This window comes from Salvia splendens, chromosome 4 (assembly GCF_004379255.2).
Source record: "Salvia splendens isolate huo1 chromosome 4, SspV2, whole genome shotgun sequence".
Classification (NCBI taxonomy): Eukaryota; Viridiplantae; Streptophyta; class Magnoliopsida; order Lamiales; family Lamiaceae; genus Salvia; species Salvia splendens.
In genome coordinates, this window is record NC_056035.1 from 11,722,963 (window position 1) to 11,748,347 (window position 25,385).

The 25,385-nt window shown below is 37.8% G+C and overlaps 2 protein-coding genes and 1 non-coding gene across 4 annotated transcripts; all 3 read right to left on the bottom strand.

Annotated features, from left to right (window-relative positions):
• Nucleotides 1–7,215: 7,215 nt before the first annotated feature.
• On the bottom strand, nucleotides 7,216–9,098 carry LOC121798586 (histidine-containing phosphotransfer protein 1-like). The gene is made up of 6 exons (XM_042197660.1): nucleotides 8,876–9,098; nucleotides 8,477–8,607; nucleotides 8,323–8,391; nucleotides 8,028–8,099; nucleotides 7,634–7,706; nucleotides 7,216–7,500 (listed from the first exon to the last, which is right to left on the bottom strand). Exons 1-6 carry the CDS (start codon nucleotides 8,936–8,938, stop codon nucleotides 7,450–7,452), a joined length of 459 nt encoding a protein of 152 aa, XP_042053594.1. The 5' UTR covers nucleotides 8,939–9,098; the 3' UTR covers nucleotides 7,216–7,449.
• A 1,830-nt stretch (nucleotides 9,099–10,928) lies between these two features.
• TRNAS-UGA lies at nucleotides 10,929–11,010 on the bottom strand. The gene has a single exon. It is a non-coding gene; the product is annotated as a tRNA-Ser (tRNA).
• Nucleotides 11,011–11,553: 543 nt separating this feature from the next.
• LOC121798585 (putative E3 ubiquitin-protein ligase RF298) lies at nucleotides 11,554–14,699 on the bottom strand. Of its 2 annotated transcripts, none has more exons than XM_042197659.1 (3): nucleotides 14,551–14,699; nucleotides 12,473–14,363; nucleotides 11,554–12,231 (listed from the first exon to the last, which is right to left on the bottom strand). In XM_042197659.1, exons 2-3 carry the CDS (start codon nucleotides 14,336–14,338, stop codon nucleotides 11,719–11,721), a joined length of 2,379 nt encoding a protein of 792 aa, XP_042053593.1. In that variant the 5' UTR covers nucleotides 14,339–14,363; nucleotides 14,551–14,699; the 3' UTR covers nucleotides 11,554–11,718. The 2 variants fall into 2 exon arrangements, with proteins under 2 accessions (XP_042053593.1, XP_042053592.1); XM_042197658.1 differs by having other exon boundaries at nucleotides 12,473–14,366.
• Nucleotides 14,700–25,385: the final 10,686 nt, after the last annotated feature.

A 25,385-nucleotide genomic window follows, 5' to 3' on the forward strand; every position in this document is an offset into this window, starting at 1 on the left:
CAACCAACATGATATGGGCTACTACTTGGCGGATGGGATATACCCTAGGTGGCCCGTCTTTGTGAAGACGATCCGATGCCCAGGAGATGAGAAGAAGGCCTACTTTGCGGCACGGCAGGAGTCGGCGCGCAAGGACTTGGAGAGCGCATTTGGTGTGCTCCAGTCTCGATGGGCGGCAATTAAGGGTCCAACGCGTTTGTGGAATGTCCAATGCATTGCTGATATAATGTACGCATGTATTATCATGCATGTTGGGATTTACGCACACAAGGCTTTCACACACTCAATAAGATCACACACACACTCACTGTTGTATGAGATCTCACAATGCAGAAAACACACACACTCACTGTTGTATGAGATCACACAATGCAGAAAACACACACACTCACACTTTGAGTATTGAAGATGATAATCTTGGAGAGAAAACTGGAAAACTCTTTATTGATTAAACTCTACTCTAAACTACATACACGGTGAGCTATTTAAAGCTCCATAATCACGTAGCAACTGCTACTAACTAACTACAAGAAGAATCAAGAAAGCAAGAAGAATAACCGCTACATCTCAGCTAACTAACTGCTGCTCCAACGGCTAGTTCGGCTAGGTTGCTTCTACCTTCTCGGTTCAAGACCGAACTCCTTCTTCGGCTCAATACCGAACTCCTTCTCGGCTTACAACCGAACTCTTCCTTCTCGGCTCATTCCAGCTCAACGCCGAGCTTCCTTACCGAGCTTCCATACCGAGCTTCCATACCGAGCTTCTTTACCGCTGAGCTTACCGACTTCTGCCTTCTTCTTCTTCTCGGCTAGTTCCAGGCTAGTTCCAGCTCGGTAAGCCGAGCTTACCGAACTCCTTTCTAGCCGAGCTTCTTCCAACTGAAATGAGCACTCCATTATTACAATTCTCCACCTGAGGGCTCATCTCAGTTCTTGCACAAACATTGATCCATTTCTTGCAATGATCAAACTTGTCTCTACCTAGAGACTTTGTTAGCATGTCAGCCGGATTGTGCAAGGTGTTAATCTTAATCACCTTCACTCTCCCCTTTTCAATCTCATCTCTAATGAAATGCAACTTTATGTCTATGTGCTTGCTCCTTTCATGAAAACCCGGATGTTTAGCCAAGCACATAGCTGAGCTGCTGTCACAATGAATCACCATTGTCTTTTGGTCAAAACCAAAGTCAGAAATCACTCCCTGAATCCAAAAACTCTCCTGTACAGCTGCAGTGAGAGCTATATACTCTGATTCTGTTGTTGAGAGAGCAACAACACTTTGCAACCCTGACTTCCAGCTGATTACAGTTCCAAACATGGTGAAAAGATAACCTGTTTGGGACTTTCTGTTGTCCAGGTTTGCAGCATAGTCTGCATCACAATAGCCCTGCACAACCTCCTCAGATTCACCTTCCCAGCCATTGAACACAATCCCCCAGTCCTTAGTTGACTTCATGTACCTCAATATCCACTTAAGAGCATTCCAATGCTCCTTCCCCGGGTCTGCCATGTATCTGCTAGTCACTGAGATAGCATGAGCCAAATCTGGTCTTGTACAAATCATAGTGTACATAACACTTCCAACCACACTAGCATAAGGGATAGCCTCCATCTCACCAGCCTCTTGCTTAGTTTTAGGGGCTTGTTCCTTTGATAGCTTAAAACTCTGGGACAGAGGAGTTGATGCAGCTTTTGCATTTTCCATTTTGAATCTCTGCAAAACTTTCTCAATATAGTCAGCTTGCAGCATCCACAGCTTCTTGCAGCCTCTATCTCTCTGAATATGTATGCCTAGGATCTTCCTTGACTCTCCTAGATCCTTCATTTCAAAGCTTGACTTCAGATCTTGTTTAACTTTCTGAATTTCTGTCATAGAAGGCCCTGCAAGTAGCATATCATCCACATAGAGTAATAGGTAGGCAATGGGAGTCTTGCCTGCCTTCTTGATGTAGATGCAATCATCATATTCTGACTTGGAGAAGCCAATCTTCTTCATCTGTGCATCAAACTTCTTATTCCACTGTCTAGGACTTTGCTTAAGTCCATAAAGACTTTTCTGTAACAGGCACACCTTGCCTTCTTCTCCAATCTTCACATAGCCCTCTGGCTGTTCCATGAAGATAGTTTCCTCTAGATCTCCATTGAGGAAGGCTGTCTTCACATCAAGCTGTTGTAGCTCCCAGTCAAGCTGATTCACCACAGCCAATAGAATCCTAATCGAAGTGTGCTTCACAACAGGTGCAAACACTTCATTGAAATCGATTCCCTCCTGCTGTGTAAAGCCTCTAGCCACCAGCCTTGCCTTGAACCTGATTCTGTCTTTATCAGTGGTTTCTACCTTCTTTTTAAACAACCACTTGCAACTGATCAGCTTCCTCTCCTTTCCATCTGTATTCAGCTTGGATTTGTCCACCAAAATCCATGTTTTGTTCTTGAGTAAAGACTCTATTTCCTCATTCATGGCTTCAATCCATCTTTCTCTATCTTTACTCTGCATAGCTTCTTTATATGTGAGTGGATCTGCACCATCAATACCTTCAGCTGCACACAGAGCATAATACACAACATCAGAGAACTTTGTTGGTGGCCTTGTTTCTCTTCTAACTCTGTCCCTTGCAAGCTGATAGTCCCTGATAGAGTCTGATATAGACTCACCAGCCTGGTTGCCCTGAGTTGGAGCCTCTTCTTTATCTGAATCAGACTCACTCCCCGAGTCAATGACTCCACCTGCTCCTAGGCCAACCCCCACAGGCTCCACCTTGAAGAAATCACCCTCATCTTCATTGGAGTCCGGCTTATCTTTCAGGAATGGCATCTGATCCTCCAAGAACACCACATCCCTACTCACCAAGACCTTCTGCTTACCGGGCTCAATACACCAGAGCCTATACCCCTTAACACCTCTCTGATACCCCAGCAAGATACATTTCAGAGCCCTAGCTTCAAGCTTACTTTGCCTAGCATGAGCATAGGCTGCACACCCAAACACCTTGTATTTTGAGTAGTCACTGTGAGCTCCATACCACATGTAATCAGGAGTTTCAGATTTCAGGGCAGTAGATGGGCATTTATTGATGAGATAGGCTGCTGTATACACAGCCTCACCCCAGAATCTGCTGCTCAAACCAGACCCAAGAAGTAGGCACCTCACCCTCTCTAGGATTGTCCTATTCATCCTCTCCACAACACCATTTTGCTGAGGATTACCAGGAACAGTCCGGTGCCTCTTCATACCCTTCTCTTTACAAAACAGATCAAACTCAGCAGACAAGAACTCTAGGCCATTGTCTGTCCTTAAGCATTTAACACTTCTACCCTTCTCTAGCTCAACCTCCTTACACCATATCTTGAACTTTGTGAGTGTTTCAGATTTTTCTTTAAGAATATATACCCACAACTTTCTTGTATAGTCATCAATGATAGCTAGATAATACTTTCCTCCACCAATTGAACACACCGGTGAAGGCCCCCAAAGATCACTATGTATGTAGTCTAAAGGGGCTGTAGAAGAGTGAATACCTGTAGGATAGGGTGCCTTCTTAGCCTTTCCAAGTATACATTTCTCACAGGGGTCCATCTTGTTGAAATCTCCAGAGATCAGACCCTTCTTGATGAGTTCTTTCAAGCTTCCTTCGGCTGGGTGGCCCAATCTCTTGTGCCATAGCATTATGGAATCATCTGACACTGCATTGCTTTCTCCATCAACAGCCCTAGCCTTCAGATAATAGAGAATATGCTCTCTGTCAGCCTCCATCATCACTGCATCTCCAGATTTCACAAACAATTTTCCTTGACTCATCAATATGGTGAACCCTTTCTGTTCCAGCATTCCCAATGAGATGAGGTTCCTCTTTACTTCTGGAATATACCTCACCCCAGTTAGGATCTTTATAGAGCCATCTTGTAGGCTTAGCTTTACCTTCCCTATTCCTTTGATCTGACAAATGTGGTTATTACCAAGAACAACCGTACCCGATGCTTCTTGAAGATCATGAAACCAGCTTCTATTGGGGCACATATGGAAGCTGCACCCCGAATCCATAATCCACCTATGACTGACCCCACTATCACTGATATTCATGAGTTGAGCCGGGGGATCAGCACTCTCCACACAATCAGATTGATTGTGTCCCTCTGAGGCCATCTTTCTCTTCCATGCATGACAATCTTTCTTCAAATGTCCAGGTTTCTTGCACCAATAGCAAGCTCTGGTTTCCTTCTGAGCATCTGAACTTGAGGGTTTAGGGCCCTCAAACTTCTTCTTGAAGTTCTGCTTCTTGAACTTCTTCACATTCAAGGCCTCTGCAGCTTGAACATTGGAGCTTGCAGAGCCTCTGTTGGCTGTCTTCTGGAGTTCTTTGGCCATCAAGGCTGAATAGACTTCTGCATAGGTGATAGGTTTATCTCTTCCATAGATAATTGCATCACTTAGCTGGTCATACGAGCTAGGTAAGGCATTCAATGTGAGAATGGCCTTATCCTCATCTGAGATCTTGACATCAACAGATCCCAGGTCATCAATGATCTTGTTGAACTCCTCTAGCTGCTCAATGATGGACCTATCTCCAGAAAAACTATAGGCATACAGCCTCTTCTTGAGATACAGCCGGTTAGCCAAGGATTTGGCCAAGTAAACTTCATCTAACTTGTCCAAGATCTCCACCGCAGTCTTGGCTTCTTGAACTTCCCTCAAGACCTTATCTCCAAGGCACAGAATCACTGCAGAATGTGCCTTGAGCTGCATCTCCTCCATCTTTGCCTGAGCTTTTTCATCAAGCACTGGAGCCTTTCCTTTCTCATTTGGTTTTGCAAGAACTGCCGCCAAGCCTTGTTGAATTAAAACCGCCTTCATCTTCATCTTCCACAGGCCATAATCATTCTTGCCTGTGAACTTCTCTGCATCAAGCCTTGCTGCCATCTCTGAAACCGTTTGATCCTCTGCAAATCAGCTTCAATATCCCTTTCCCACAGACGGCGCCACTTGTTGGGATTTACGCACACAAGGCTTTCACACACTCAATAAGATCACACACACACTCACTGTTGTATGAGATCACACAATGCAGAAAACACACACACTCACTGTTGTATGAGATCACACAATGCAGAAAACACACACACTCACACTTTGAGTATTGAAGATGATAATCTTGGAGAGAAAACTAGAAAACTCTTTATTGATTAAACTCTACTCTAAACTACATACACGGTGAGCTATTTAAAGCTCCATAATCACGTAGCAACTGCTACTAACTAACTACAAGAAGAATCAAGAAAGCAAGAAGAATAACCGCTACATCTCAGCTAACTAACTGCTGCTCCAACGGCTAGTTCGGCTAGGTTGCTTCTACCTTCTCGGTTCAAGACCGAACTCCTTCTTCGGCTCAATACCGAACTCCTTCTCGGCTTACAACCGAACTCTTCCTTCTCGGCTCATTCCAGCTCAACGCCGAGCTTCCTTACCGAGCTTCCATACCGAGCTTCCATACCGAGCTTCTTTACCGCTGAGCTTACCGACTTCTGCCTTCTTCTTCTTCTCGGCTAGTTCCAGGCTAGTTCCAGCTCGGTAAGCCGAGCTTACCGAACTCCTTTCTAGCCGAGCTTCTTCCAACTGAAATGAGCACTCCATTATTACAATGCACAACATGATTGTCGAAGATGAAGGTGGCGAACTGACCAATTGGGTCAACGACGATAATGAAGTCGGTCCAAGCCACGGCGTGGCCGCCCCCAACGTACGGAGTGGGGTACCTCACGATGAAGCCGGCCTCCTACAAGCACATGCCGACATGCGCCAAACGACGGCTCATATTCGACTCCAAAAGGATTTAATTGAAGAGTTATGGGCGCGGAGGATTGACCGCCGTTAGTTTTTTTTAATTATGTAATTTTTTTTAATTAATGTATTTTTTAAATTTTATTAATATTAGTGAATTTTCTTGTTTTTGTGTCGTAAATTTAATTCCGTATATTGTGTGATTGTTAATTATTTCATTTTGTATATATTTGTTAATAATGATGTGGATAGTATGTGGCTAGGATATGGCTGGGCTATTGCTGGGCTATTTGCTTGTTTTGATGATGTGGTAGGAGGATTTTTAGTGCTGATGATGTGGCAGTGGCTAGGCTATGGCTGGGCTATTGCTGGACTATTTCTATTGTGGATGGCCTAAGAAGGCAGCTTGGCTGCCAAAATTCTATCATGCTTAATCTAACATGCTATTGCTATAAAGGAGTTGTTGGGGTGAGTGTTACCTGTAATGATTGGTCTAAGTTTCCGTGCTCAAAATCCGATGTTCAAGTGAAATTCTCCCTCTCTCTCTTCTCACTGCCTCGTTTGTGAACTTGTTGTGAAATCGGATTGTGATGGGTTTTCACCCTTATATATATAAGCTGAATTGAAATCGGACTGTGGATTTGGTAGATGATCATAAAATTGATTCTTGTTCCTATTTTTAGGGCAGCAATTGCGGTAACGGATTTTGGGATAATCACACTTGGGTTAAGATTTGGAGCCTGAAATTTGGGTGAATGGGCTTTAGGAAAATAAAAGAAAACATATATAATGCCTTAGCATTATAGAACTTGGGCTTGTAATATTCAGAACTTGGTTCCATGGTTTTATTGCGAGTCCAAATATTGTAATTTCTTTGTTTTCATTCGCATAAATTATATCTCATTCTTTGATTTCATTCAATCTTTCTTAACGATTGCATGATCGAGTAAATAAAATGTGGTTTCATGAATAAAGATCATTCGCAAAATTCAAGTATTATTATACATGGTTTTGAAATTGGAGACCATGATGATCTCCACCATTGCATAAAATCAAACAATCTATATTGATGGGCCTCCGGAAATAAAATAGGAGTACTAAATTAATACTCCCTCCGTCCAAAATGAGTTGACAAAACTTTTAGGCACAAAGATTAAGAAATTGTATTAAAAAATAGGAAAGAATAATAAAATAGTAGAAAAGATAAAGAGAGGGTAAAGTAGGTGATTGAATAAAATAAGAGGGATTAGATGTTTTATTTTTTTGTCCAAAAATGAATACAACTCAATTTAGTTCGGATGGAAGGAGCAGTACTATTACACAAGGAAAACTTGTAGAAAAATTAACAATTAGGCTAGGAATTTGAAAATAAAAATGAATTGAGGATTCAATACAATACAATGGAGCTCGATCAGGATCCAAGTTAGACACTGTAGAAAGTAGAACTAAAAGTTGCAGTTTTTAATGAATCAGTCAAGGTATAAGTAGTTACTAATATTCAGTAACAAGCAGAATATTCCTGTCTGAAAATAAAAGCATTAATTTAGGCCTAGATGAGTGCAGAATATTTTCACAACTCAAGCACAAGAGAAGATGGAATTCAATTCACACAAAACATTCACCTCAATATCTTGAAGTTGAGATCTACAACTAACATCATACGCTTATAACAAGTCATCCTATGACGGGAACTGTCCCACCAGCTTCCACGATTTGTCGCTCCAACTGCAGCATTCAACACAAGAGATGCATAAAGAATCTAATCTGATGGATAGATAAACCTAAATGGATACATTAGAGGAATAAACAAGATAGATTACTCTATAAAAATTACCAAATTTCATCACACAAAACTTACCCTAAACAAAGTTTCGAGCTTATTCTTTACAAGAAAATACTCGTGCTTTAATTGCTGCAAGCATCTCAAACACCTGCATCGAAACAATACTATCATCAATTCTGAGTCAATCACAACATGTGACCGATACGTATAAGCCTACTTTGGAATGAGGGTGGGCTACAGTTGAAGCCTTGCAAGGCCTGAAGCACATTTAGGTCCCCGAGCATCGCAAGATATTGCTATTAAACGTGAAAATGCTCTTATTAGCAGTTATGATGATCTAATCTACACAATGATTATCAAAACAAGCCAGTACTCAAAACGAATAAATCAGCAACCATAAACCTCATTTCCATTCTGATCCAAGCATTGAGAACGAAGTAGTTAGATGAGCAGAAAGTCGAGATCTCACCCATCAAGGTTCTTCTCTTCACAGAAGTTTCTGAATGCAACACACATGTTCTTCACTCTTTGTGCACCTATGCTGGTATTAGATGGAACGAGGATCAAACAATGCGGTAAACAACTAGAAGAAAACAAGCAACCAGCCTAGAACTGCAGCCAGATCTAAGTCTACATTCTCTCAACACAAACAATTTGTTGCAAAACACAAATTCAGATGACATAATCAAATCATAAGATCTCAACTTCATGAATTCGAATCGATGAAACGGTGCAGTTTATATCAAATTCTTGATCACTATTACCTTGAACTGCTGCCTTTGAACTGATGAACATGAGCATCAACCTGCTTGAAATCTACAACCTGCTGCTGACTACATAAAACACACAAAAAAACATAGAAAATAAAAGATTTAGGAGCCATCCAACAAAAGAAGCAGAGAAATCAATAAAACTCACAGAGCAGTTGCCAAATTATTCAGAAGCTTCTCAGAATCATCAAAGAAGAGTGAGACAACTTCACACACGAAATCAGGGTTGCTCTCATCTTGCAATTTCTGCAGCTGGAGATACTGTTCATCCAAGAAACCCTTTTTCCCAAAAATTTCAAACCAATAATTAATGTTAGATTAACAAAATTTAGAGAGCCATTTCCAAAATTCCTGAAAACAACTTTTTTCTGAGAACACAAAAGCCCTCTTAAAGGTCTTCAAAGAGTCTTAAATGAATTTCTTGATTGGAATTATGAAGAAAAGTTAGATTGGCAAAATCCATAGAGTTGTTGAAAAAAATCTATCAAGATTCAATTTTTCTCAGAATAAATCATGATTGCTTGGAGATTAATAGAGAAAAACAAACCTCGTGGTTAAGAGAAGTAGAGAAGTCAACAAACTGTTTCTGCAGCTGCCCCACAATCTCCATTGCCGTGCTCAGAATCTGTGTATTCTCTCTCTTGAACCGTACGCACAACGCAATCAAAGGCTTCCTTTTTGTCGTTAGAGATCGGATTGAGAAACAAATGGTGTGATTTAAACGTGAGAGATATTGACTTGCCAAAGCAACGGAAAGGTTATTAGTTGTAATTAAGAATTCATAGGTGGAAGTTAATTAATGATTTTTTTTCGTTTTAAGTGGAAATTATTATCATAGGTTTTTCGACTAAAGTGGAAATGTTTCTATGAATGACGTAAGCTATCATTTAAGGAAAATGTAAATTTGTTAATTTTTTTCTTTTGCCTTTCGTCTGTAAATTCGAAGTCTATATTTTTCACTTTTATATCTGTATTCATTGTTCGTTTTTTTTATTTTCACTTTTAGAAAAAGGAAATAGGAACGTGTATGGTTGAGGGCGAATAATTTCGAAAGTCTAAAGTGACAGTTAAAAATGAAAAAGCAAAGTTTCAGAAAACAAATTTAGAAAATGTATTAATAAAAAACCAAATAAAAGCACACTTACTACGGAAGTGTTGCTCGATATGCTCAACGTCGTGCAAAGATGTACTTCGTCGTTTGAGCACATCAGGCCGTGTGTTGGCCATTGAGTATGGCGCTATCGATGCATTTATGTTTGAATGTATAGTCTCAATTTCAGATGATATGCAAAATAACATTATAAATCATAAAAGGTTAATAAAATATTTGGTTTCGTAGTAAAAACATCTATAATCTTATTCTTTAAATCATTCATTCATTGCATAATTTATGGATCTCGGGATACTTTTTACCTACATCAACAACCCGTCATTTTTTAAAAACTATTCATGAGTCTCACTTTAAATTTTTAATTCATTTGTTATTTCAATTTATTTATCATGAAATCTAATTAATTTTTTTATTTAATTAAAAATGAGATTCATTAAAGTTAAAATATCCACACGCAAATTATACTAATGAAATTCACATAAGAGCAAAATACTACTTATAAGTATCCTATAAGAAACACGATTTTTTTAAAAATACAATAAATGTTGAAAATAAAAAAAATGATGGAGTTGGGTTTGGAACCAAAACCTTTAGAGCATCTGTAACGCGGCGGGCCGGGCCGCAAGTCGTGAGTCCCGGCCCGTCCCATGCGTTACACGGAGGAGAGTCACGGCCCAGGCTGGTCCCGGGGCAGTGTTCTCGGCCTGGAGAGCGTCCCGCGGCCCGGCCCGGCCTGGGCGCGCGTTACACGGAGATGGGCCGTGACGGAAGAAGGAATTTTTGCCAAAAATTGGAAGAGGTAGAAGAGGAAGAAGAGGGAGGGGGAGAGGAAGAAGAGGGAGGAAGATGAAGAAGAGGGGCGGCGACGACGTGATGCAGATTTCCAATTTTTTTTCTGAATTTTTACATTTTGGAAGAGGAAGAAGAGGGAGGGGGAGAGAGAGAAGAAGGAGGAAGAAGAAGAAGGGCGACGTGCCTATTTCCAAAAAAAAAATTTTGATTTTTTTTAATATTCTAATTTTTTTATAATTTTTAGGTTATAATTTATTGTTTTTGTATTAAAAATGAAATTCTCGTGTTATAAATGAAATTTTCCGTGTTATAAATTTCCGGTGTTTTTTATTTTACGTGTAAAATAGATTAAAGTTGTGAATAGTGTCATTTATTAGTTGGGACCTGAGTTGCGGCCTGCAGGGTTACAGCAGTTGGGGTCTGGGCCGCAACTGTAGAGGAATGATGAAGTGGAGGGGACTTGGGGCCGGAAATGGGGACGGGGTTATTGATGCCCTTAGGTTTCATCAAAACACATTTACCAATAAACAAAGCATTGAGTGTTGTTGAAATGGATGTCTTGCAACATGTTCTGCAACGGTTCTTTGTTTAGGATACAAATATAAATCATGTAGGTTTCGTCACTAATATGCAATATTTATTCTAAATCATTGAAAATAATTTTCGTAGGCTGAAAAAAAGTTTTAATTCAAAATAACGTCGACAGCAGGGTTCGAACCTGCGCGGGCGAAGCCCAACAGATTTCAAGTCTGTCTCCTTAACCACTCGGACATATCGACTTCTTGTTTGAAGTTGTCAAACACTTAATATTTATCCACTTATAAAGACGCTCTTTTAATAATTTGGTAAACAAAATATTAAATTGAAAGACCACAGTATGATGCATTAGACACATTAATGATGGTGCTCTTTGTTGTTGTATATTTGAAGTGCTCACTTATGGAATACTAAGCAAATAAGACGTCACATGGAAACATACATCGGTAATGCCATGCCAGCATATACGCCAACATTCTTGGATGTTTGCATAACTATCCCTGTAATATCTATATCAACTTAAATATGACTATATTGTCATATCCTAGCTATTGTATGATTTTAGAGGCATCCTCATAAAGGACATGGGCTGGGAGACTGGGGGCAATATGCAAAATCGAATAACAAATATCTAAAATTGGTTAATCAACTTAGTTTCCCTAATCCCTATCAAGTCTGTAGTATGCAAAGTTTAATTCCCAGTTTCAATCTCAATCCTACTTCTTTTTAAAGGATATATACACAGATTTAACACGCAAAAAAATTTCAAGAGAGGCGCGCGTGTGTGTAACAAAGAGAGAGACGCCCCTTTATTTAGTTAGTAAACCATCTTCCCCAATTTGATTCATCAATTCTAACCTTTTTTTTCTCAGTTCAGCTGTTTACAAACTACAGTTGAGATACTACACGCAATATTAGGCCACATCAAACTGCAACCAATGGAGCTCTAATCAGCAGCGATAACTAACTGAGACGCGCTTCTGGATGGTGGTCCTGCAAGAAGGGCAGTCGCTCATCCCTTGCTTCTCGTGGATCACATTGCACTGAGTGCAAAGAACCTGATGCGCGCAAGGGATGAAAACCACAGATATCTCGTCTGTCATGCACATGACACACTCCCTCTCTGGCTTAACATCTGGAGAGTCGCTTGCGTTATCCTGAAAGACAGCAAACCCATTTGTCACTTTAGGAGGCTCTGATCCAGGGAGGCCCGTCATATAGCTGCCGTAGCCCATGTTAAGAGCTGCTATCTTCGACTTATCAGCCTCGAGACTCAGTTCCATGATCATTTTCTGAAGCCTCTTGATGTCAGCTTCACATCTCTGCATCTCCTTCTCGGATGCTTGCTTTATGCTGTCAGCTTCCACTTTCATCAAAGCCTCTTCTTCATCTAATTTACTTTTCAAGGAATCAATATTTTTTTGAGCTTTTGATTTTTCCTTCTCCTCCTGCTTCCACAGAGCCTGAAATGGTGTCACAGTTTAAGCTTGCACTTAGAAAAAAGGTGAAAACTAGGGTACATCTCCAATTAAAGTTCTCCAAGCCCAGTTGGGGTTTATTTAACTCTTATTATGATTATTAATCACAATTAGGATTTTATTATGATGGATGCACCGAAAAATACATGTGCATTTGTCCATCGGGGGCAAGATGTTTATACACCCTAAACGAACTGATAAAGCAAAAATACAATTTCTGGCATACCTTAAACTGATCCTTCCGGCCTCTCGCTTTTTCTAGTCGTTTGTTAAGTGAAGTTATTTGGCGTTGGAGATTTGTGAGTTCGTCTTGGACTATACCCTTGTCTGCCTCCCATGACTGCAGTTTCTTGAGGGTCTGCTGCTCCCTTTCCAGAGCGGACTCCAAGTTAGTAACCGCACGTATCGCCTGCATCTTTGCAGCCAACATATCATTCTTCAACAGATGATTCTCCTCCTCAAGGCGATGGATGGTGCAGTTAGCCACCTCAATCTGGCCTGTGGCATTGGTCAGGGCGTGCTCCATTCCCGAAAGCCGCTTTATGGTACTCTCCTCCAAAGTTTGCTTCTCTTTCTTGAATTTCTCCATTTCTTCTTTCTCTTGCCTCAACATTTTCAATTCCGCCTGGTCCTTCCCAAGCCTCCGTGCTGCTTGCATGACCTTCTCATTTGCCCACTCCATCCATCCTTGGAGCTCCTTCTCAATATCTTGCTTGTAGGGGACTAGCGTCAAAATGGCTTCGTCTTTGTCATCTTGAGGGACGCACTTCTGCAGAGTTTCATCGAATGGGATCAAAGCATGATAATCGATAGCCTTGGGAGTATCAGAAACATTGGCACCGCCCTTCGAAGCATCACAGGCGGACGAAAGGGGTGGCGAATTGCTTGATGGATGGCTGTTTTTCTCCGCAGCAGAACTACTAGTTCCAGCCGGAGTTGGTAACTTGGAATGATCTGCTCCCTTCATCGCAATGGTAGCACATCCGGGTGGTGCCCTCAATGACTTGTCTAACACCATACTTCCCCACGCAGCAACTTTGGCCTTGAAAGCTCCCTTAGTCAGACGACCTTTGTAATGCTTCTCAAACTGAAACGCCTTTTGTCGAAGCATATCTCTCTTGGAATTAACCGATAACCCCTTCTTATTACCCACTGCTTTCTCATCCATGGTATTCCCATGAAACGAACTCAGAAAATGCTCCTTCACAAAGCTCGATAAGTTCCCCTTCGCTTCTAGAGCAGCAAGAACACACTCTTTTCCGGGACTAGCCAATTCACCAACAGAGGGGGATTTTGGCTCACAGCCTTTACGTTGGGGGTTCATCTGTTTTGAACTGCCTGAGTCGTTAGAATCCTTTATCTGACTGGTGCTTGAAGTCTCGGATTTAGACTGGGGAAGTGCTTGGCTGTCTCCAGCAGCTTCCTGGCTACAAGAACCACCCACGGTGCCTCCTTCAGCTGGACATGTATTTACTAGGTTCAAATCACTTATCAACAGGCACCACATCGCCTCTGATACGCTTAAAGAGGGCCTAATCTCTCGAAGCACACAAATCATTTCCAGCAATGTGTAGTCTACGAGGCTCTCCAGCCCCTCAAATACAGGATGCTTCGTCGTACTAATATCCTTGTCCCTCTTCAGTATACTCAAAGCACTGTCAACAACATTAGACACGGCGTCTTTACCACCATTGAACAGGCTGCTATATAAAATGGCCCACTCAGCAACTTCTTCAGTGTAGCCACTTTCAATAATCTTCTTCACCGCGCTGCCGAATATCACCTTTAAACTGTTCAACAACAGCTCCTCAAGCTGACAGACCACAGGATTATCCCAATCGGAGCCTTGAAGTTTATCTGTGTTATGCTCCCCAATAGCATCTCCAGACCTCTCCATCATGGAACCCAACTCATTCAAAGCATTTCGGAATGTTTCCTCTAGAGATAAATTTGATGCTTCGGCTGGAATGTCCAGGGACAAATCCGATAAGAATTTCCTTTTGTTTCTACCCTTGTCATTGGCCGAAAGAGACGAGACTCCGTTACTGCCACAGTCAACACTACAGTCACAGACACTGCAATTTTCGCCCATGTTTCTTACTTCTGTCAGCTCCAACCTGCTGTAATGGTCGGCGAGATATCAGTGATATGAGGCAAATTTATGACGAATACAACCTCAATGAAGTAGGAATGCAGCAATTTCCAGTTTGTATAGTAAGAAGAATAAATTTCACAAGTTTATCAACTCAAAATCGATTAGCTAAGGAAATAGAGTGAGAATAAGAGAAGGGAAAAGAGCATGACCGATAGAACTGGAGGAACCGACTGCGCAGAATTCCTGAGGTCGCCGGCAACCGACCTAGGCAGGCTGAGGAAGGGCGGGAGAAGAGAGAAATGGTGGGGGGAGGAGAAGTTCGAATTAGGGCAGCAGATTTGGGGGAGAAGAAAGTAGAACAACCGTTGTTTTCTCATTTTGTACTGGAAATTTTGTATTGCTGGGCCGGCAGATAGAGGATAAAAATGGGCTGGGATTGTGGGCTGAATTAATAATTGGTTAAAGGTGATTATTTTGTTAACTCTGGACTGGATCTAAGTAATCAATCCGGGTTGATTTAATTCCGGACTCAATTTTTGCGCTAAACATACCTTCACAATATATTCTCTGAACAATTAATTCGCTATAGCTTAGCCTCCGGATTGATAAGACACTCTTTGAATAATTAATTCAAAGGAATTAGTTTTTCTGGTTGTATAACGAAATTTATTAATTTCTTTGATTTAATTAATGCACCAGAACTTCAGAACTTCTCGAAGAAAAGACAAATGACAAAATGAATATCCAAATATTCGAATCAAGTTACAGAAATTCTTGATGTTGATCCTCATTTTATCTCTTATTTTAGAAAGATAGCTCTGCAATTAAAATAAGACCGAAGCGAGAACTTCTGATTAAGGATTTAAGCATATCAGGTAGGCTTTCTATCATGCATTATTATATTTAAATATATTAAAAGCTTTTAATTAGTTATGAGATGATGTTTTCTCTGAACTCACACTCTCATTTTTTACAAGTATTATCTTACCATAAATGTTTTATTTTATTGAAATGCCTATATGTTGGAATATCAAGGAGATGGTTCATACTATGTCAATGTTATGAGATATTGAATTCGGGTCAGGGTAAAGGAAAATTCCATGCTCGGGTGAATTTCAGGTTAGAGTAAGGGGAGAGTCACTGTTCAGGCTAGTGTGCACGTACGTGAAATGAGTCATCGAAATAGTTTTAGTTTTTAAGAAAAAAAAAACGTTGAGGTCACTATGATGACTTGACAAAACCTTATTTTGGAAAAATGCATTGTTTCGACACGTGTCCACTAAAGTACACAAGTACTCAACCCTGCATGCTTAAAAAAAATGTGCATGGTTAACGCAATGGTTGAGGAGATGTTGAGAAATGCTAAACCTAGACTCCATGTGGTGCATGTTTTCATACATGACGTTATGACTCTTTAAATTGCTTCAGTTGTTAGAACATATAATAGCGCAGTAAATTGTTATCTCTAGTATGTAGTAGCAATGTTCGATCCTTATACTTGACCCTCTCATATGCGAGTTTGTTTTATTCATCTATTTTGCGAGCTAAGAATTGAAGTTATATTGTTGGATTCATTGATTTCTTCATTCCTCTTTCTATTCCATCTTCTTTATCTCATATTAGTCGCGTTTCCACGAACTATGCATAGCAAAGTGCGGCTGTGACATATGTAAATATGCACCCTTCCGTCAACCAAAAAACAAAAGAATGTATCATCTATATATATAAAGATGTAGGGGTGTATTATGGTCCTACTGCCTCTTTAGTGTTAAGAATCAAACAAGTCACAGTCATAGGATCTTTAGATTGGATGGTTGGGATAAGCTACATTATTAGACTAAGATGCTACTCCCTCCGTTCCATAGTAAAAGGGACGTTTTTCCATTTCCGTCTGTTCCATGGTAATAGAGTCATTTCTACAAAAGGAAATAATTAGGGCAGTTAATGACAAATTAAAGGTTTTAATTAAAAACCCCTTATTACACTTAACAATTATAAAAATTAAAGAAATGGAAAATGCGGAACCTGTTCTCTCTCTCTCTATATATCTCTCTCTTTCTCTCTCTCTCGACCTCACTCAATTGCAGCAACACCATTCTCTCTCTTCATCTCAAACCCTACTCTCTCTCTCTCTCGATCTCACCCAAAAATTCTGGCAATTCCACCGCCGTTCTGCTTAGAGAACTCTAATCTAATGCTCTATGTGCACTTGGGCACAGATCCTCCCTTCGGCACCACCGTCTCCGATTCCCTCACTGAAACAACCGGATCGGGCCATGAACTTTCAAAATCTGAAATGGGGGCGACAATAACTCTTCTGAACAAAGAGCGATTCACGTTACGCCGGAGTGGAGGGTTGCGGTAACGCCAGAGGGTGTTAGAATTGGTATACTGAAAAGCATATTTCAAGTATGTTGCACGAATAGAATTGTTTGTATACAATAAACTCTACAATACACTTTTAACCCAAGGTGAGAAGAAGTAATTTTATCGCATTGGTGTTTGCTTATGCATTTATAAAATATTTCTTGAATATTTAAATGAATATGAAGCAAACAAGTATAATTCTTCTGCATAGTAGACTGGTCGTAAACGACGTTGACAGAAGGTGACATAGTCGGTTCTTTGTAGAAGATAAATAGAATTTCACAACCTAGATAGGCTTTGACTACCTATCATGAAAGGTTGCAGTGTCAGTCCGCATGTTTCCTTACCTTAGAAAATAAAAGACACTGGTGTGGTATAGCACTGAAAGATCTAACAGTGAGATAAGTCTTTCTTGCTATTAAATGAAAGACGAGGTCTCAGTGATTGTTATTTCTTAATCATTGTTGACATAACATTGAGCATACGATATTGATTGTGCACTACTTTGATTTATCAAATGGTGCAGATTTTTCGCAATCCAATAATCCTGATATCTTGGGTAGTGGTGATCAATATCTAGAGGTGCTAGTATTGTTATTGCAATGAATCGTGTACTGGTGAGTCCAATTTTAATATCCTCAAGAGGTGTTCGGAAAATGTTTTATTATTCAGAAACCCGACCGGTTGGAATTTATTCCAGAATAATAAATAAAGATTTTGAACTAGACAGCTCTTGGAAAAAGATACTCCCTCCGTCCGCGAATAGGAGTCCCGTTTTGCCATTTTAGTCCTTCCGCGAATAGAAGTCCCGGTTCACTTACCATAAATGGTAACAGGGTTCCACTAACTTTTTTCTACCCACTTTTCTTAACATTTGTTAAAACCCGTGCCGCCTATAAATGAGACTCCTAATGGCGGACGAATGGAGTATTAATTAATTAAAGTCAAATAGCAGGCTTAGATTAATTAATGGATATTTATATCTTAAACACGAGAAATAATAAATTAAAGAGGTAAAGTCCGGATTACTCGTAATTTGGGATTGGACCGACAGTCAATATTATTTTACTATAGTGGCTGATAATAATATTATGTTGGACTTGTATTAAATTGGGACTCAATTTAATTAGTAAAAGTCCAACAGGTTTGGCCTAAGTCCAACCCCCATGGATCCCTTAGAAAGGAGATTCAGCGTTAAATAACATATAATTTTCGTGCTCCCCTCTGGGAGTGGACTAAAAAACAGTTTTTGACAGAACTGGTATTCTGTCTCCTTTCTAATCAAGTACTTTCCGATTCTGACAAGCTTTGCCCACCTAAAGGTCAGATTCTGAGTTCGGGATACAGATTAGAAGATTTCTGGTTGAGTACGAAGATCTTCATGTGAAGAAGGCGCAAGCAATCGTTGATTCTTTGGAGAAATCAGATCGGTAATTCTAAACCGTAGGAATTCATGAACTAGGGTTTTGATTCCTTATTTGTGAATTATATGTGTTCGAGCATGCAATTTTGTGTTTAATATGTGAATAAATTAATCCCATAATCGGTCAAATAGATCTGTAGATCTGATTTATTTGTGTATGCATGACTACCGTTGTGCAAGGGGCACCAAACCCCAACATGGGGAGTATCCGGCACGATGGTGTTCATTTCGGATTCCATTGGCAGAAAAGATGGAGGGAGATGAGAGGGAGATAAGATTGATGAACTAGGATTTCGATTTCATTTGAGGTGGCTGCTCAATTGTTTTAGTATGAGGGTTTTGAATTGGTTTGAATTTGGGGTGGTGCTCGATTGTTTTAGCTTTTAGGATCTTTCAATTTAAGTTGATTAAAATAAAAGGAAAATAAATACTTAATCTACTTTATTAACAATCCCACTTAATACACTAAACATCCATTTCTTATTCTTCGTGCTGGAAACAAGTGCCCCTATTACTATGGAACAGAGGAAGTACATTATTAGCCGAGCTACATTATTAGACTAAAATGCTACATTATTTTACTAAAATAGTACATTATTAGTCAAGCTATATTATTAGACTAATAATATACATTATTAGATGACACGTGACATTAATCTAACCGTTAGATCACAAGATCCAATGGACTACAAGTGTTTTGATTTTGAACACTATTTAGCTTTTGAATCTGAATACATCGCTAGAAATGTATTCATATTCATGTATATGCAACACAAAAATGTGTATCCATGAACTATCTCCCCTTCAAAACAGTCTGTAAACGTGCAACACAACAGATTGGTGTCTATGTAAATTTCCCTACAAAAAAAAAAAACAACTAGTATGCACCAATGCTTCATGAAAAATGTATAACTAAATAACCACATGAAAAATGTGTAGCTTAATAACCACACCAAAAACGATTAGTTTTTATTCATGCAACACAACTAGGGGTGTCGAAACGGGTAGCGGGTATTGGGTACCAGCACAGCAGACCCGTTACCCGTCGGATTTCGGGTACCCGCTACCCGACATAAGCGGGAACGGGTTCGAGTTCGGGTTCGGGTATTGAGTTTCAGGTTTTTGCGGGTATCGGGTATACTAGCGGGTATTGGGTACCCGCACAGCAGGCCCGTTACCCGTCGGATTTCGGGTACCCGCTACCCGACATAAGCGGGAACGGGTTCGGGTTCGGGTTCGGGTATTGAGTTTCAGGTTTTTGCGGGTATCGGGTATACCCGGGTATACCCGATACCCGCTTATATAACCGTTTAAATATAAATATTGTATTAAATTTTTTAATTAATATCCGTTTAAGTCTTTTATCCATTACCGTAATTTTAATTAATACACGTTTTAGGATTAACTCGGAAGTCTTTTGTCCATTACCCTAAATTGTCTGCTCTTCACACCCGCGCCGCCACCCGCCGCCCACCGCCACCCGCTGCCCGCCACCACCCACATAAGCCGCCGACCCCTGCCGCGAAGAAGGTAAGGGCTCAAGTCAATAACTTCCAGATTGCCGCCCCAATTCCTAAGAAACTGCGTTGGAAATTATTAAAACTGAAACAAGATTTTGTTCTGTGTTTACAAAATATTGCATACTCTTTCATGCAACCTCTTTATGCATTAAAATATAGATTTAGGTGGCAAGTATTTGGGGATGAGTTTTAGAATTATAACACGTAACCTATGTGCTGGATGAGTATTTGGTAAATTAATTTTTTATCAAGCCGGTGCATGGTGAGTTGGTTGTAAGCAATTGATACTATTCTGTTAATATAAGAATATATCATGGGAAACTATAATATGTGTTATGAACCTCAGTGTTCTGTATATATTGATTGATTGGGTAATATTATTAGTGGAACTTCTTCAAATAGGAAACCATCTTCTTCACATTTACCCAATCTTCTTCCTCAGGCGGTCCTATAGGTTTTTGTTGGTAACCCTCTACAGAGAAATCATTAGGACAATATTATTGTCATATTTAATCTATAGTAAGGCTGGTGGAGTTTTTGTTGTTTGTTGTGTGAATGAATATTATTCAGATATGTTGCGCCGAATAGGATTGTAGTTGCCGGCGCCGGCCAAATAACTGGTTGAGTAAAATATACCTATTATTCAGATTGTGTGACCATATTCAGATATAAAGCCAACGTGATGAATATATTTTAAACGGGTCGGGTACGGGTACCCGCCTGTCGGGTACGGATACCCGTACCCGACAAGGCGGGTACCCGTCGTCACTGTGCGGGTCGGGTAACGGGACAAAGATTTTGGCTACAAACGGGTACGGGTACCCGCGGGTACCCGTTTTGACACCCCTTTACACAACAAATGTATCTATGTCACCCACCAAAAAATGACTAATGTGTATCCAAGCGGCACGAAATGTGTGTATCTATGCAACAGTTGTACAATGTCCAAATAAGTAAGAACAAATCGAATCAAACATTAGAGGAAAGTTTTAATTATCATTGCTTTTTTACTTAATTTGGAAAATAATTATAATCACTTCATATAACAGTGAAAAATTGAAAATATGGGAAGACACAAAAATCAAGATATGACATACCTTTCTAGTCGAACCAACAAGAAACAAATATGCATATTTTTTCGCACATAAATCACCAACAATCAGTTCAAAATAAATAAATTTCTAGTGACAAACAAGAATAAAAGCTACCTGCAAGTCTTCGACAAATTGAACTTCCTCGTAACTTCCCTTCACTGAAATACTCGAATAAACCAAGATTAGAAACACACAAATAAAATAAATAAATAAGATTAACAAAATAACATTTATTCTAAACTGCATGTCCACCTAACTAAACAAATTCATCAACAAACTATACACTACAATCAACTCGACTAAGATAAGAAAGGCAAAAAAAAATAAAATGTCAGAGCTCGAGAACGCACGGTAACAAGAAGTGTACAAGAAACTTGTCGAAACATCGGAAATAACTAAAAAAAGCCACACTATTTTCAATAATTTACCAACACCGTTGATAAAGTTAGTGAAACGGACAAGAAGGCTGAACTAATCTATACATATATAAAAGTTGAGTTTTGGCTTGTTGGTTTAGAATATTTATGAACTTTTGGACGTGAATTTAAATATTAATAAGTTTTGGACTAATTTGAGTATTTTCGTAATATGATAGTTACCTAATGAATTGAGCATACACTAAACTAATAATTAATGTCAGTTAATGAATTGAGCACTACACCACATTTGATATATAGACAATCAGATTACATTAATTTGTAAATAATAGTGTGGATCATTGATAGTTTGTTACAGTAATAAATATGTTCAGTTACAAATTGGACGTGCCATTGGATTAAATTTTGAGCACCATTATTTGAAACAGTATTACATTTTCGTGTAGTAAGTAGTAACTGCCATAAAGGAGATGTTTATATATGGAGAAAGATGATAATTTAGTAACTTCCATGGATTAATCTTTGAACCCATTAATTATTTCAAATACTAATTTTCTGCATTGATTTTTAAATTAGAGAGTAATTGAATTTCGGCGTTTAGCAAAACGTTGATCTCTTTCCAATTATTTTGATGTCATTATAAATATTATAATAAAATAAAATAAAATAAAAATAGAAAACAATTGAAGAATAAGAAGGATCATTTGAATTGGAGGGTCTATTCACTTTATTCTACATAATTACATATTAGTCTTTTCTTTATTTTATAATTAATCCTAATTAATATAGGAATAAGAAGAGACTCTTAATTACAATATCAAATAAAAAAATCTCTATAAATACTCATTCACAATTCAGTCACAATTTCAACGATGAAAAAGATCAAAGAAAGGAAGGTTGGCTGTGTACTCAAATTTAACAATGAGTGCGAATGCGAAATTTGGGTTTGAAATTGGTGAGTATTTTTTTGGGAATTTCATAGTCATGAATTGTGTGTATTTTGATTTTTCAATATTGGCCTTCTTGCACAATTTTATATCATAAACTTTTATGGTCTACAAACAAATTACAATATAGGATATGTGATTCATTTGTGTTTGAAATTCCGTTACCTCAAATGGAGGTAAACTGACTTGATGCAGAAGATGACTCTAATGCAAGATTATGAAATTAAGTGATGAGATGATTACCAGAGAATATGAAGGTTGATGGAGGCGGAAGTAAATGATTGCGAGGAGAAGGTAATATGGAAACATATTAGAGCAAAAGAGAAGATGGAGGTGGAAAACAGATTTTAACCTAATTGAATTTATTGAAATTTTCATTTTCTTTCTAATCTATAATTTCTTGATTAAAAGACTTTATTAATAGTACTTTATTGTTAATTGATTTTCAATTAATGAAATTCTTAAATGGTAGTAATCGGATTTAGTTTAGAAAGTCTAATATACAACCACATACTAATATAGTACTATTAATTACCACTTTCAATAATATTGATGTCAATGGGGTAAATTTACTTCCCGATTGAAAGATTTAGATCATTCCTTATTCAAATATTAGATGTATAATAAAATATATATTATGCAAATTATTTTTTTTCAATCAGCATAATGTATTAAAGTGGGATTGACTTTTCTAACTGGTAATCAAGAATTATTGATGAAAAGTGAGATTGCCTTTTTTTGTTGGGTATTAAAGTGTAATAGATGAGTTATATTTTTAATTTTCAACATTATTAATAATAATCAATAATTGAATCACTTATGGAAAACTATTTTGAATTTTCAATATTACCAAAAATAATTAATAACATAATCAATTATAGGATTGCATTGCATGGTACGTAATAAAATTAAATTGAGATTAATAATATGGATTGCTTAATAAAATTAATGAGTATGTTAAGTGAAAATGCTTTTTTATTTTTGTCATTACTTGATTCTCAATAATTAAATAATTTTTTAATATTTTATTTAATTTTAACTAATTAATTAAAATTGATTCAAAAAGTATTATAATATGTAGTAATTTAATTTAATTTATAGTTTTAATCATATCATAAATATTGAAAATGAAAAGAGTAATTATTTGTAGTACAATTGGTGGAAAATTGTAAAATAAAATTTAGCAGTTACGATTTTTATTTTTATTCAATGCGGCAGTTTCCAAAATAGAGAGTTACTATTATTTTCTAAAAGATGAATGACATACATTTAATGAGGAAATTCAAAGGACATACGTATCAACAGCCTCAACATTTACTATCAATAAGAGTCATTTCAGAGAAGAATGTCAAAGGGATCGTAAGAATACCAAAAGGGAATAATGCCAATCGCCACCAATTATTTTATAAATACCAACCCATAAACCAAAAGTATCATGGACTCATGGCCATGGAGGAGAAACGAGTGTGGTCGGTGGGCGTTATCATGTGATGGTGTTGCATCCCATACAACGTGGTTATCGACAGAGGAATATCCAATGCGATAAGCATGCTAAAATAAAATCTTTGAAGGGTTGAAAAGATGGAATCCACAAGAAGAGGAGCTATGCCTGCAGCTAGAATAATGAGTAGATAGATTTTTTAGAACCGAGTACTCGGCGGGTGACTATAGTTCCTTTGCAACGGTAGTGAAGGAGGAAGTAGAATGAGAGTAGTGTGAGAGATGGTGATGTGAAGAGCTTCTACTACTATCATGGTCTCCCAATATGTTGGTATAGCTAATACCAACGTATTCCTCTAAAATCTATAATAATATTTTAGTAATTAATCTTACTCAAATTGTTTTCATACTCATATATGATTATTACTTTTATGGTCATAGATATTTTATGCATTTAACGTTATAATTTGTGATTTATTATTCTATATTGATATTTTGAATATTAGTATAATTTTTTAAAGTTGTAATAGAGATCCAAAAGTATTATAGTCAAAATATATCGGAGTATGTATTTGCGTTATTTAAATGTCAAATTGATTGACTTTTATGTTTTTTTTTTAATTCTTATACATTTTCATAGTTTTAGATTTTGTACAGTGATATCATTTTCCATTTCAATTAATTAATCGATAATGTGAAGTTAGTACCGAAAAAATAAATGAGACCCATATTTCTTATTAACGTTGTTTCACTATTGAAGTACACGTGTTCTTGATTATATATTGTTGTGTTTGTAGTTTTTGCATTAGATATAAAAAATATTTTAGTCACTATTTATAGGTTATATTTAATGAATGATTGTTTTTTATATTATGACTTTTACGCATAATAATTTCATAATATAATTTTGAAGGAAATACAATGGGTCGTGCATATAATTGCTATAAAATACTGCTATGTCTTAGTGAGGAAAGTCAAATGTTTTTCCAATTGTTATGATATATGTTTAGAGTTTAGAGTTTAGGGTTTAGGATTTAAATTTTTAAAATTAAAAGGTTTTTAAATCAAATAACATAAATGTTATTGAAATATCAAATGTTAAATATTAGAAGTGATAGTAAATTTATTTAAAAGATTTCTTCAGCTACAATATTATTAGTATTTGATTAAAATGACAAGCCAAAAGCTGAAAATCCCCAATTTAGTAGCATATGAAATGTACAATTAATTCACACAGATTTTTTTTACATTTAAACGGCATCTCGACCTTCTCAATTCCAACCGTTCTCTTTCATAATTTCCAAAATAAATAATTACACAAGTTATGTAACTGAAGAAATCTTTTAAATAAATTTACTATCACTTCTAATATTTAACGTTTGATATTTCAATAGCCATTTATGTTATTTGATTTAAAAACCTTTTCATTTTAATGCTTGGATGAATGCAAGCAAGATTTTTTTTTGTTTACCGCTCACATAGCCCTATTGTAAAACACTTTCTTGATATGAGCATATAAATAAATTTACAGACAAGATTCAGGTAAAAAACCTCCACTATCAGTAAGGATTATCAAGTCGGCCGACCCAATGTAAGATATCAAATATAGATCTAAAACCCCCAAAATAGAATAAGTGATCAACAAAGTACAATTGAACTGGAACGGAGGGAGAATTTTATTGATATTTGGCTCATTTGTTGGTCATGATGAGTATATTTTAAAGTTAATGGTTTATGATTTAGGTTTCAAGGTTTGAGTTTTTAGTGTATAGGGTCACTATATTGCAATGAAATGAATCTCGACTAGGAAGTTTCTCACCAGTGCAATCTTAAATTATAGCAACGTAAACTTGCTCCTGCAGTTATAACTCAACGA